We start from the raw sequence: 12,460 nt of genomic DNA, 5'->3' as shown, positions 1-12,460 counted from the left end.
AAGACACAAGAATTTCCTCTCCAGGCGGACTGTAGCCACAGGTCTTTGAAGCAGGAGTGGTGGGGACAGAAAGGGGAAGAGCTTCCTCTTAAATCAATACAGGGTGTGCAGGTTCCACTGCCTCTTCACAGAGCAGATTATCTATGACTCAGTTGTGGTTCTATGATTGCTGGACTAGGGGTGTGCCTTTTTCCATCTGAAGAACATGCCTGTTTTTATAAGGTGTAGCCTGGGAATGGCAGCTTTTGGGCATCGTTAAGTGTTTCACAGAGTGAAGTATTCAAGAGCACCATGACCCTAGTGGGCGGAGATGAAGATGAGATACTTTGGCTTCCTACTTTGGAAGATCTAACAGTGGCTTGTAAAACAGGCTGGTGAGGACCCATGCTCCCAATTACATAGGGCCTGGAGAAGGCAGGAAGAGGTTTTCCATTTAATTTTCCATTTTAAGTAGTTTAATATTTGTCAGCTCTACTGGGGTTGGAATGGCAGAGGCTTTGGGGGTGGACTGGTACAAAGTGCATACAGCTGCCGAGGCCTTGCAAGCTTTGGGCAGCAGGTGGGCTCAAAGCAGGATTCCACGTACAGTATTCGCATGGTTTATTCAGAGCAGTTCAGGGAAATTTCAGACAGTGCTAAACCATCCTTTAAAATTCCTGGACCTTTCTTTACTCTTTAAGCTGATTTGCATCATGTTGGTTATATTTAATCTCAATATTTTTGCCCAGCAGATGCAGAGACAGGAAGCGTGTGTTCCCACATGCCTGGGCACCCAGTTTAGAAAGAAATATAAAGTATGTGTTTTCATCAGGACTGCCATAAGGTGCCCTGCCTGTGTTCTGTTTCCACTGCTTAGGAGGAGAAAGGGCAGGCTAGTGACCAGTAGAAGAATTTATTGGGCCCCTTCCAGTCTTCCTCTCTGGAGGCCAGGGCTTCGTAAACCCTTCCTGCCCCTGTTTCAACTGTGTTATCTTATCTGGAGGGAGGTCCCACTTTATCCTCTTTCAGGAGGTCTAAGTTCTTCCGACATAAATGTCTTTCGAAGAATAATAATTCTGTCATGTAGAAAGACTGTCGAAGCTGAATGGGATTAATTGAATTCTCTACGATTTTTTTTTAAGTGAACTTCCTTACTCTTTACATGTTAAAATCATTGGCATTACCCAGAAGTTAGTGTCTGATTTTCATATTTGCAATGTGAAAATTTTCTCAATGTGAAACCCAACTGTACCCGATCACCATAAAATAGCTTTCAGTTACTTACTGTGAAAAGAAAAACTTTACAAAGTATGCTTTTAAAGGTGTTTCCTCCTTGTCTGAGAAAACATTTTTTCTTAGTAACATTCCTTTGAATATGACTTGCTTCCTACTGTTACAGATGGAAACTGTAAGCTGTATTAATCCCAGTTTAGAAAGAAATATAAAGTATGTTTTCATTAGAATGTGTGAAAACCAATCTGATTTTCAAACAAAGCATCACTTAATGTGTTTTAAAGTGCTTTGAGGTAAATTTAATTTTTATGTACATATCATAAAATTTTAAGTGTGTGTATTAGTTTCAAGAAAATAGGCTATTTCTGCATTTAGGAATAAAGAAGATAGAGCCTGGATGAGAAGAAACAAACAAAAACCCAGCTTTCCTGTCAAAATAAAAAGAAATCCTTCCTATCCATTAATGATAGATGTGCAGAGGGGAGGACTTATTCTGGCTGAGGGAGGGGCCGTTAAGTCAGTCACTCTCTCCATTTGTCTTTGTAATCTGCCTTTACCTGTTGAGATGTGTAATCTCCGGAGTATTTTTGTAGTGTCCTGAATCTGCCTCCTTTGGAGAAGCGGTGCTAGAACAGTTCCATGAAGGGAGGGGACCCTGAGGGAACCGTGGCTGCCTCTCCCTAACTGGGTGTGTCTGCCACACAGAGCAGGTATATCATCTACCTGCCTGGCTCTCAGCACCTGAGCTGGCAGGCATGAGCCACCACATTCCACCTGGCTCCGTGGCTTTCTGGGTGATTAAGTGCTCAGAATTCAAGCTCTTCCTACTGCCTTTCCTTTGCTTTCCTCATGCTTACATTTGTTTTCTTCTTGCTCAGTTTGAAGCAAGAGAGGCAGGTATGCATTTAGACAGGGAAATACCTTTGTAGAAACAGTTTTGCAGAAGTAGCTTGCAGGACACCTGGTTAGTATCCTGCTGGTGCTTGCTAGAGTTTGATAATATTTATTTTTCTGCCTAGTTGCTTAAGATGTTAAAAAAAAAATTATCACAGGCTGACTTTTATCTTCCTTTGACTCTCTCCTACCTCCTGCAAGGCTTATAAAATGAAAGTGATTCCAGAGGTAGCTTTAGACCTTTTATTTCCTGGACTTTGTGTCCCAAGGGAGATAATCAGATGCAGAGGCACACAAAGATGAATTAATTGTACTTTATTTTCCTTTTTGACTTGTTGTAAATCCTGCCCTTTTGATTTTATGCTAATACTGCTTTGTTGCCACCTGTATCGCCCTGCTCACTACTAAATTGAAATGCTTTGAAATTGATTTGGTAATAACTATTTAGACTGTTTCAAGTCTGGGTTAATATTCATTTTGCTACATTGCCTGTAATTTTTAAAATCATCCTTAATTATAGAAGCCTTTTTAAAAAATCTCTTGGGTGAAGAGAAGAATTTTTCTTTATGTATATAATTTGGTAATATGCTTAATGTGGGAAAGAAATTCTTGGCAATGATTTGAGTCAGCAAAAAGCCTGCTGTACTTTTATTCAGATTGTGGTTGGATTCTTCAGACTGTTCTGTTGGTGTAGCAAGCATTTATTGGCGCCTACTGTGTACCAGGAGCAAGCATGTTCACTACTGGCACAATAAAGATAAGGCACAGCATCTATTGTCAAAACTTGTCCACTTGTGGGACTACAAAATGGTCTTCTGTTCTGTGGAGAGTCTGAGCAAGTTGTCAATTACTGAGAAGAGTTTAAGACATGACAGTGATTGATACCTCTGATTGAAGATGTATGCTGTGGGTGCATAATGATACCACTAATCGAACTCTTCCAAAGTCTGGGAAAGGGTCACTAGACTGTGTGAGAAGCTCCAGTGTCTGTGCATTCAGTGCACAGGTTATGTGAAGCTTTACCAAAACATTGTGCTTTTTCTGGAAAATGTTATATTATTTAAATCCTTAGGCTTGTCTCTGGAGACTGTTCTTCATTGTGTCAGACTCAGTTGGGCAGTGTGGTGGGTCGCATCCTCCCCCTCCAGCACCGCCTGCTCCCAGCTATTCCTTTAGGTGGGCCTGATGAATTGAAGGGCCTGATGAATGTGGCTGGGAATGCGCGGCTCGGGTCCCTGGCCTTGCTGCATGTCATAGCAGAGCATGCCTTGCGCAACACAGGTGAGCACGAAGCTAGAAATTTGGTGCAGAGATCTGGCTGTCACAAGCCAGCACACACAGCTCCCAGCGCAAGGCCAGAGAGGGAGCAGGGTCCTGTGGCGCATTGGATGGGGCTGGGCGGTTGCAGAAGAGAAGCCAGAAGTCCCCTGGAGCTGAAGGTTACCATGCAGGGGTGGGGCAGGGGTCCCACCGGGGACATTCTGTTGGCATTCCAGGCAAGGTGGCTTAAGTGTCTTCACTAGACCCCTCAGGTTAAAAGCTGTGATCGCAGGTGAACCAGGGGCTTTGTTCTTTGTGGTTGATTAGTTTGCAGGTGGCCGGGTCTAGGTGGGATGGAAAGAAAAGTACAGTCTGGCATTTCTGGCCAGAAAGGTTTAAGGCAGGCCGGTTTCATTGTGCGGGCTTTCCCTCAGACACTGGGGAAAATCCAAAATGTGGCCTGGCGGCCTGAATGCCTGCTGGGTATGAGGTATGGGTGCACAAGAGAGGGACGCCACCTGTCAGCCAAGAGGCCTACAGACTTCTGCGCTCGCTGCCTTGACTTGTCTCTGATCTTTTCCTGATCTGACTTCCTCTGCAGCGGTGAAACCTAATTTGGAAAGTTGTTAGTCACGGGAGGCAGTCTCTCTACAGTGCTGGGCTTTTCCTTTTCTATTTACTTCTTCCTTTCACCCACTTTTAGGAGCGACCATTATGTTCCTTTCTTGTTTGATCGTTAATTCATTGGTCCAGTGTTTTAACTTTAAATTCTTCCTGTCAACCACTAAGCTAAATATAGAGGTTAAAAAATGTTTGCTTTTTAAGTGCTACTTTATTTTTCTTCAGTTGTGAGGGGAGGAAAACATTCCTGAGCATTCATGATGCCTAAGGCACTTGACATATGCCCTCATGTCTGATTTTCTCTGCCACCCAGGAAAGGACAAATCACTCTGTTTACAGAGTCCTCCTCTTGAAAATGGGGAATGCAAGACAGTCTATAATGTTCTGGGAGAAAATTTTCATTTGTGATCTTTTTATCCTCTCAAAATGTGTATTTTCTATTATAATAAAGTAGTATATGTACATAATTTGTAGTACATGTATTTGGGATGCATGCTGAGTCTTAATAGTATGGCATGATCAGAGCTGTGTAGAGAGGCCGGGCATGGTGGGTCACACCTGTCATCCCATCACCATGTGAGGCTGAGGTGGGAGGATCGCTTGAGCCCAGGAGTTCAAAACCAGCCTGGGCAACATAGGGAGATTTTGTTTCTACAAAAAAATTTTAAAATGAGCCAGGGGTGCCGGTGGTGCGTGCCTATGGTCCCAGCTACTCAGGAGGCTAAGGTGGGAAGATCGTTTGAGCCCGTGAGGTCGAGGCTGCAGTGAGCTGTCACTGCACCGCTGCACTCCAGCCTGGGCAACAGAGCAAGACCCTGTCTCGAAACAAAAAAACCGTGTAGAGCACTGTTCTGGGATACAGTGGGACTTAGGGCATTCTGAGGCTTTCCTGTCCATAGGGCTGTTAACGAGAGTCAGTGAGTTGAAGTACAAAAAGAACTTAGAGTGAAGCCTGGCATATAGTAAGCAGTATTCCAATATTCATCTTAGCCACTGTTGTGATTTCCTAAGGATCATTAGTTAATTCCTCATCAGTGGATTTGAAATGCTCAAAACAGACATGTAATAAACCAGGATTTTTCCTTTTTCCACAAAGGTATGAGTTGAGGAACATATGAACTAGGAAGGGCAAGAGAAAAGATGCATTGAGGAGTCACGTTCATAAGACTGTATGCTTCTTATAAGTGGGCAGAAAGCTTTACACCTAAGTTTCCTGGTAGCCAGTGGAAAGAGAGAAAACACATATGGAAGGTGATATTTATAAGGACAAAATGTCCAGTGCCCAAAATGGTACCGGGTCTGGAGATGCATACCTCCTTGTGGACCCCCTAGAGGGGAGAAGCCAAGGTTGCAGCAAGCCCCTTGCTCTTTTCACCTCTTGTCTCTTCTGTAGCTCAAAGGTCCATCTGATGAATTGTTTGTGGGCGTATGTTTGATATCGCTGGCCCTTAGTTTCTAAACAATTCTGGGCTAATGCTGTAGTCAGGTTATAGTTAGCTTTCTTCTTGATGTTCATTTAAGCCTATTAACTTGATTTGGATCCCACCAAACTACCCATAGGGTCCTGGACCTACACTGGTTTTATTTTTCTTTTGCTGATTCTAAGTGTCCATTCAACATAGAGCCTTCAGAAGGCAAGGGGTAAAGAAAAGTTGGATCCCAGCACTTTGGAAGGCCAAGGTGGGTGGATCACTTCGAGACCAGTGTGGGCAACATGGCAACACCCTGTCTCTACAAAAAATATTTAAAAATTAGCGAGGTGTGGTGCCTGTAGTCCCAGCTACTTGGGGGCTGAGGTGGGAGGATCGCTTGAGCCTGGAAGGCTGGGGCTGCAGTGAGCCAAGATTGCACCACTGTACTCCAGCCTGGGCAAGAGAGTGAGACCTTGTCTCAAAAAAAAAAAAAACGTTGAGAAGGTGAGGAAAGAGTGCAGTCGTGTTTCAGAGCCTTATAGAGCAAAGCATTTCATGACTGAGTGGATGACTTTTTAACAAGGCAGACTTCATGAACTTTTAGCTACAGGTAATTAACTCCTTTTATGTGTTGAGCACCATGCAAGCAAATGGTGTTTTAAAAATATGCTGTGTGTATCAGAAGAATTGGTATTGGCTATACCACTAATTGTGCATACACGTACGTGTGTGTGTGTGTGTGTGAGAGAGAGAGAGAGAGAGAGAGAATCGAGAGAGATCAGGTTCTCTGGAGCCTTTCATCTCTGTAAGGCGGGGTTGATGGTTCTCTGCCTCTCTGCCTTCTCTCATGGGTTGTGATCAGGTACATGCCCTGTTATATTAAGAAAGTGACCCAGGTGCAATAATGTGTACCTGTAGTCCCAGCTACTTGGGAGGCTGATGCAGGAGGACTGATTGAGGCCAGGAGTTCGAGACCAGCCTGGGCAGCATAGTGAAACCCCATATTATGCGCAAAAAAAAAAAAAAAAAAAGTTTTGGAAGTGTTCTACCCCTGTACGCTAGTACAAAGGAAGATAAGACACTGTCTTTGGGACCAAATGGAATTTAACACTAAATTGTGAGGCACAGCTTCATGAAATTTAAGGCCTGATAAGTTGCTCAGTTTCAGAATGCTCTGTGTCGCAAGGGTGGCTGAGACTCAGTTTGGGTGATGACAGCAAGCTGTAATTGACAGAAGCTGCCATCTATACTAGTCCAAAAAAACAAAATGCTAGAATTTTAAAATTATTAAGCCGCTATAAAGATTAGCCAGTCTCTGGGAAATGTCAAATAGCACTTTTCAGAGATTTTTTTTAAAAAGTCATCACAGTTAAGATGCTGCCCTTGTGTGTGTATACCCACAAGCATTCTTGAGAGTGACTGACTGGGTTAACCTGATGAGGAGTTTGAATTTCTGTAAGCTTGGAAGAAAGAAAGATGTTTTTGAGCAGCCTGTCTTTATTGGAAGAACCAGCTTTCTCTTTCTCGGGGACTTCGGGGCTGCCATGTTTGGTGTTGCTCTTAGGTTGTGCGGGGAAGCCAGACTGATTTGGCCTTTATCTGCTCAGCTGGATCTGCTTCAGGGCTCAGATGGAGCTGAGCCAAGATGAGAGTGTCTGGGCTTCCAGCTGTGTTGGCTACATCTGGTATTGAATCCCAGGAAGGAGTGTTTGTGGAGTGGCTTCAGATTTACCAGCCTCCCTGCCTCTGAGAACCCTAGGACATGTGGACTGTGGAATGCATCTCTCACAGGAACTTTGTGAGGGCGGCAGAAGGGCTGCCTCTTCTTCCTCACTAGTCTCCTTCTTATAAACACTGACCTTACAATATGTTCATTTCTAAATGGTTACCCCATCTGGGACTTCTCTTCCCAGTGACTGCTCCTGCAGCTGGGCCCTTCCTCCCCCACCCCTTTTCTTTCTTCTCCCTGCCAGGACCTGAGTGTTGCCCCGCCCGGCCCGCGCCCCCCCCCCACGCCCCCGCCATGAGATGCTGGGCACAGTGTAGGGCACATGCCTGCCAGCGAGAGCCACACCTTCCACCTGTCCTGCCATCAGGAGCTCTGACCTGGCCTTCCCAGCCGTCCTCAGCTGCTCCATGGGTCCCTGAGGTCCTGATTGCAATGCTGTCACTTGTAACGGGAAGTGAGCTAAGTCCTTGTTCCCCCTGCTTGAGGTCCTAGTTAGGACTCAAATCTTTGGGGTTTGATTCAGAAGTGCTTGGCACTTAGGGAGAGCACTTTGACTTTTGTTTTAATTTTTCATCTTACAAATATGTGCTCTCCAATGTAACAGCCACAGAAATAAAACCAAACAAATCCCCTATCTCCCTTGCCTGGAACTCTTCCTGTCACTTGGATGTTGGAGTAGCCTGGGAACCTAACTTATTACAATATGTCTGAGAAAAGTATTTTGAGTTGTAAACATTGGATTTAAACGTGAAGGTTTGTAACACCACAATCTGTGTTATGGGACTGCCTGCATTTGTATACTTCCAGCTTATTAACAAGATTACCATTAATAATTACCATTAATAAGCAATAAACTTACCAATAAATTAGACCATTCCTGAAAAACATTAGCACACTTCTAGCATATAGCAAACCTTCAGTAAATGCTAGCTTTTGCTGTTAGCAACACCATTGGCATTTTTGTGATGGAAAGAGTCATACTTGCTGTGCCTATGTTCATATAAATGGTCCATTTAAAAACACAAGGAAGGCTGTGATTGATTCCAAAGACATGGAAATAGGGTCTAATACTGCTGATGGAACACTGGCAAATGCTGGGAGTCATAACAATGGGCACCCAAAATCAGATCCTGAACTTCTAAGTGTAGTATCTCTGACCACAAATGGAATTGAAGTTTATTCATTTGCCCATTCATTCAATTAGCAAGCATTTATTGAGCACTTACTATGTGCTGTGCTGTGCTGTTCAGAAAAGGAAAAGATCGCCATGGATACTCTAGGGAAGGCTTCAGCATTTATGTGGGAATTTTTAAAATAGGCAACCAGAGAGGGTGATGAGTCCAGGCTGCAGCAGCAGGAGGAGTAAAGACAGTCAGAATTATGACAGGATGTCCTGTGGCCACCGCAAGGAAATAGTTTTGTCTTTACTTCTAAACCCTTTCAGACCTTTTGATCCTAAATAACTGACCCTGACCTAATTCACCACCTTCTGATTCAGTGTGTATCATCTTGGTATGTGGCTAAAGGGGCCTGATCCAGGAGCTGGGTTCTAAATGCACTTTGGCCCTGCGCACTCCCATTTAACAGGCTTGGGGTTGAGGGCCTAGGGGACTGGAATCCAGATAGGGAAAGAGGCATCGGTGGACATGGCCCCTGTTCTCAAGGACGCAGCCAGCGTTAGTTCTAACAGCTGGGGGCGGGGGGGCGTGAGTGGCCCAGGTGATGACCTGTGGTTGCAAGGGGATCCCGTATGGCTCAGCATCTTTAAATTAAAAGTGGCTCTTTGTAGAAACTAAGTAGGGTGATTATTGCTTCGCTCTTTGACCATGTTCTTTCTGCTTTTTTGCCAAGATGTTTACAAAAGACTTTTTGTACCTTTTTTCTGTGCTGGTTTTCTTTCTTGGAGATTAAATGTGAATTCTGCAGTCGTAGTATACCTTCTCATGCTGGTGCTTCACCTGTGCTGGGTACGGGAAGGTTTTCCATTTCGTGCCGCTGAAGAAATAATAAGTCAGTCTCTCTGGATCATCTTGAAAAGATGTTATAAGCTTTAAGGGTCAAATTCTCTGTTTGACTTTATAATTGTATTTTTGTTTCTAAAGATTTTCTCCTGCACTGTTTCTGCATTAAACATTCTGTTGTTCATTCCCGCTCCGCCACCCCCAACAAATGTTATTAATTTGGAAAGTATATTTAAAGGTTCAAAGGGATTTAATGAGACATGAATTCTTTTGTGAGTAATCTTTGTTAAAAAGAGAGGATGTATTATAAGGTTACATAAATTTACTCTTAACTCTGATACTTTTTAGACAATTTTTTTCATTATCTTCCTGTCAGACTTTCTCCCTTGCCCCTCTTCTCTGTAGAGTGATTTAGCAGCTTATTTCCCCTGGTGAGCCACATTCTTCTAATTTACCAAAATACATTGTATGGAACATACTTGGATAAAAATCTGCGTGGACCGGAAAACTTTCCATTGATCCTGGGGAGGGCAGTGTGCATGTTTTAACTCTTCAGCCCCAGCTGTGCCTGGCCTCCTTCAAAGTATTTTGGTCTTTCATTTCAGCCACAATTACAAGTTCATCCGAAAATGATGACCGGAGTGGCTCCAGTTTGGAATGGAATAAAGACGGAAGCCTAAGATTAGGGGTACAGAAGGGAGTGCTTCATGACCGCAGGGCAGATAACTGCTCCCCAGTGGCAGAAGAGGAGACCACCGGGTCAGCAGAAAGCATGCTGCCCAAAGCAGAATCCTCAGCTGGAGATGGTCCGGTCCCTTATTCTCAGGGCTCCAGCTCGCTAATAATGCCACGGCCCAACTCAGTTGCAGGTAAGGCCACACCTTTCCCTGGAAGGATTATCTCAGGGAGACCGAGGTGCCCTGTGTTCACTGTCTTCACGTGGGAAGACATTCCAGACACAAGCCAGCTTCGTGGCCCTGGGTCAGGCACTTAACTTTTCTAAGCCTCAGTTTACTAATCTGTAAACACAATAAGGCTGTACTTAATGGTTTTTAAGTGATCCTTCTACTCTGGAATTCTTTAAATCGATTACTTGGACTATCGAACTCTTGTATACAAGAGAAGAAAGTATAAAAACTCTTCTCTCCGTTTTTGTTATTTTAAGCCTTAGAAAATTCATGACTGTTTATTACCTCCTGGTAAATGGGAATTGTTGAGTGAGTTTGTTAGGATCAGCTCAAGGAACTTCTTACCAAACTTACAAACTTATTTTTGTGTAATTGAGTCCGATCGTACAGGCAGGAGGGCCAAATTTCTGTACAATTCAGTTAAAATGGAGCTCACAGCTTAAAATGTAAGCTATGGAAGTAAGAGCTCTCAATCAAGGAAATGAAAATATTCGAGACAGGCATGCTTTACCAAGATGCTGCAGCTGGAACAAAGAAGAGCACAAAGGCTGGCGACTGTCAGTGCTCAGACTGGTTGCCAGGTGTGTGTCAAGCAAGGAAAATACAGTCAGTCCCCTGTATCTATAGTTCCACATCTATGGATTCATCCAGCCATGTAGCAGAAATAACCAAGGAAAAAAATCGATAAAAAATAATTTAAAAATACAGTCTCACAGTTATTTACATTGTATTAGGTATCATAAGTAATCTAGAGATGATTTAAAATATATAGGAGAATGTAGGTTATGTGCAAATATTACACCATTTTATATAAGGAACTTGAGCATCCAAGGATTTTGGTATCCTCAGGGGGCCTTGGAACTGATCTCCAGTGCATAGTGAAGGATGACTATAGCTCCAGATGGGTGGGGAAAGGAGCTCTCTGCATCTGAGCTGTGGTGCCTGTTTTTAAGGTTTCTACATGCCCCTGTGCTGAATTTAAAAGAGAAACTTGCTAGTCTTTCTTTGTTATCAGTGTAGCACTTAACATTTCTCTTCTACTAATGCAGGGACCCAGATTCTCTGCTCCTACACCAGATAATTTCTCTGTGATTTATACTATGCTTTCAGAATGCGGTGGGTCACTCTGGTGGTTGTTGGGTGTTTTTTACAATGGGACTCTGAAGTAGCTGATAAATAAGCGGCCCTAATGGAAAAGTTCTGAGGCATAACTCTAATTCACTTTCAAAGGAAGTGAAATGGCCTTGTTCCAGAAGAGGGATTTGGCATGTCTGCCAGAGAGAAATACTAGAGAACATTAAACGAGTTGACTGATAGTCCTTCCACAAACTTTCCTGTCCTCCCACAAACTTTCCTGTCCTCCCACCGCTGTCCCACCACTTTGACAGAGTATGTGGCACCCAAGGCGCTTTTAGACCGTATTTACCTAGTTATGATGAATGGGTCGTTTGTATTATCCCAGAACTTGATCACTTTATTGACTTCAACAAAAATAGTGAACTTGTGCTCAATTTAGTCAAGCTATTTTAAAATTAGGAAACATTACTGCCTTAATTTTAACAGTGTTAAAAGCATCCCATTTGGGGTTGTTTTCTGCTCGGTGTTCTTTATGGATCTCCTGCCATGTGAAGTGACAGTGGGTGTCAGCTGAGCTTTTCCAGTAGGCTGCCGTGATTATAGAGCAGAGCTTTCTGATTTCTGCTGTGCGCATTCATTAGCTTCTGTGTGTGCCCTTGAGCTAGACCTCCTGTGGAATGGGAGGGTTTTACCTCTAGATTTGAGCAAAGTCTACCTGGCCTAATGGGTTTGCTCATTTCTTCTGTGCTGCATATTTTTTAAACTAAATGCGTATTTTGAAAAGACATGAGCAAAAGCGTATTCCCTGGTATCTGTTAACAAGCTAGGGGTCTGGTATATTCTTCATTGCCTCCCTTCCTGCCCCTGAAGTTGAACCTCAGTTAAGAGGAAATGGCAAGATTTTTCAAGTACCATTGAAGAGTAAGATTCAGGTTGTATAGACTCTATGCAGCTCTACTTAGTGATTAGAAGGCAGGCTGCTACAAACAGGGCAGCAGAGAACTCTCAGTGTTAGAAGAATCAGAATAATATGTGAAGGACCATATAGAGAAATCTCTTAGAAGTACTTGCATGTTATGATCCAAGTAAACAAATTGCCTTTTGGTGGGAAAGGTGTTTTGGCACATGAGGATTGGCAGGTAAAGGAAAGATGATGCCAGGCCTCTGTTCACAGCCTCCCCATGGGGCTGACCCCTAGGGGGTTGGGTGCAGAACTTCTTCCTAAAGTCCTTTACTGAGCTTGCTACCAAGAACTGGAATTGTCTGTTAACCATGTAGTACGGTGGCAGGTTTTTTTATTTTGATTTTTTGTCAAAGATTATAAAAATAAGTTGGCTAGGTTTAAAGATTATTTCACTATACAGATTTTCTTTGTAAAGATATTTG

At 43.3% G+C, this 12,460-nt stretch overlaps 1 protein-coding gene across 10 annotated transcripts in view; it reads left to right on the top strand.

Moving 5' to 3' along the window:
- The window catches only part of TANC1 (tetratricopeptide repeat, ankyrin repeat and coiled-coil containing 1), a 265,598-nt gene that overhangs the window by 185,493 nt on the left and 67,645 nt on the right, over positions 1-12,460 (top strand). For 9 of the 10 annotated variants that reach the window (XM_050751850.1, XM_050751844.1, XM_050751845.1 and 6 more), the window contains one exon: positions 9,695-9,958. The exons of the other annotated variant lie outside the window; for it this stretch is intronic. In XM_050751850.1, coding sequence (XP_050607807.1) covers positions 9,695-9,958 — 264 coding nt within the window. The remainder of the gene's footprint in view (positions 1-9,694; positions 9,959-12,460) is intronic. 10 annotated transcript variants of the gene reach the window in all.

Source organism: Macaca thibetana, chromosome 12 (assembly GCF_024542745.1).
Source record: "Macaca thibetana thibetana isolate TM-01 chromosome 12, ASM2454274v1, whole genome shotgun sequence".
NCBI classification, from domain to species: Eukaryota; Metazoa; Chordata; class Mammalia; order Primates; family Cercopithecidae; genus Macaca; species Macaca thibetana.
Note: the sequence above shows the minus strand (reverse complement) of the source record. Positions and strands in the feature narration are given on the sequence as shown.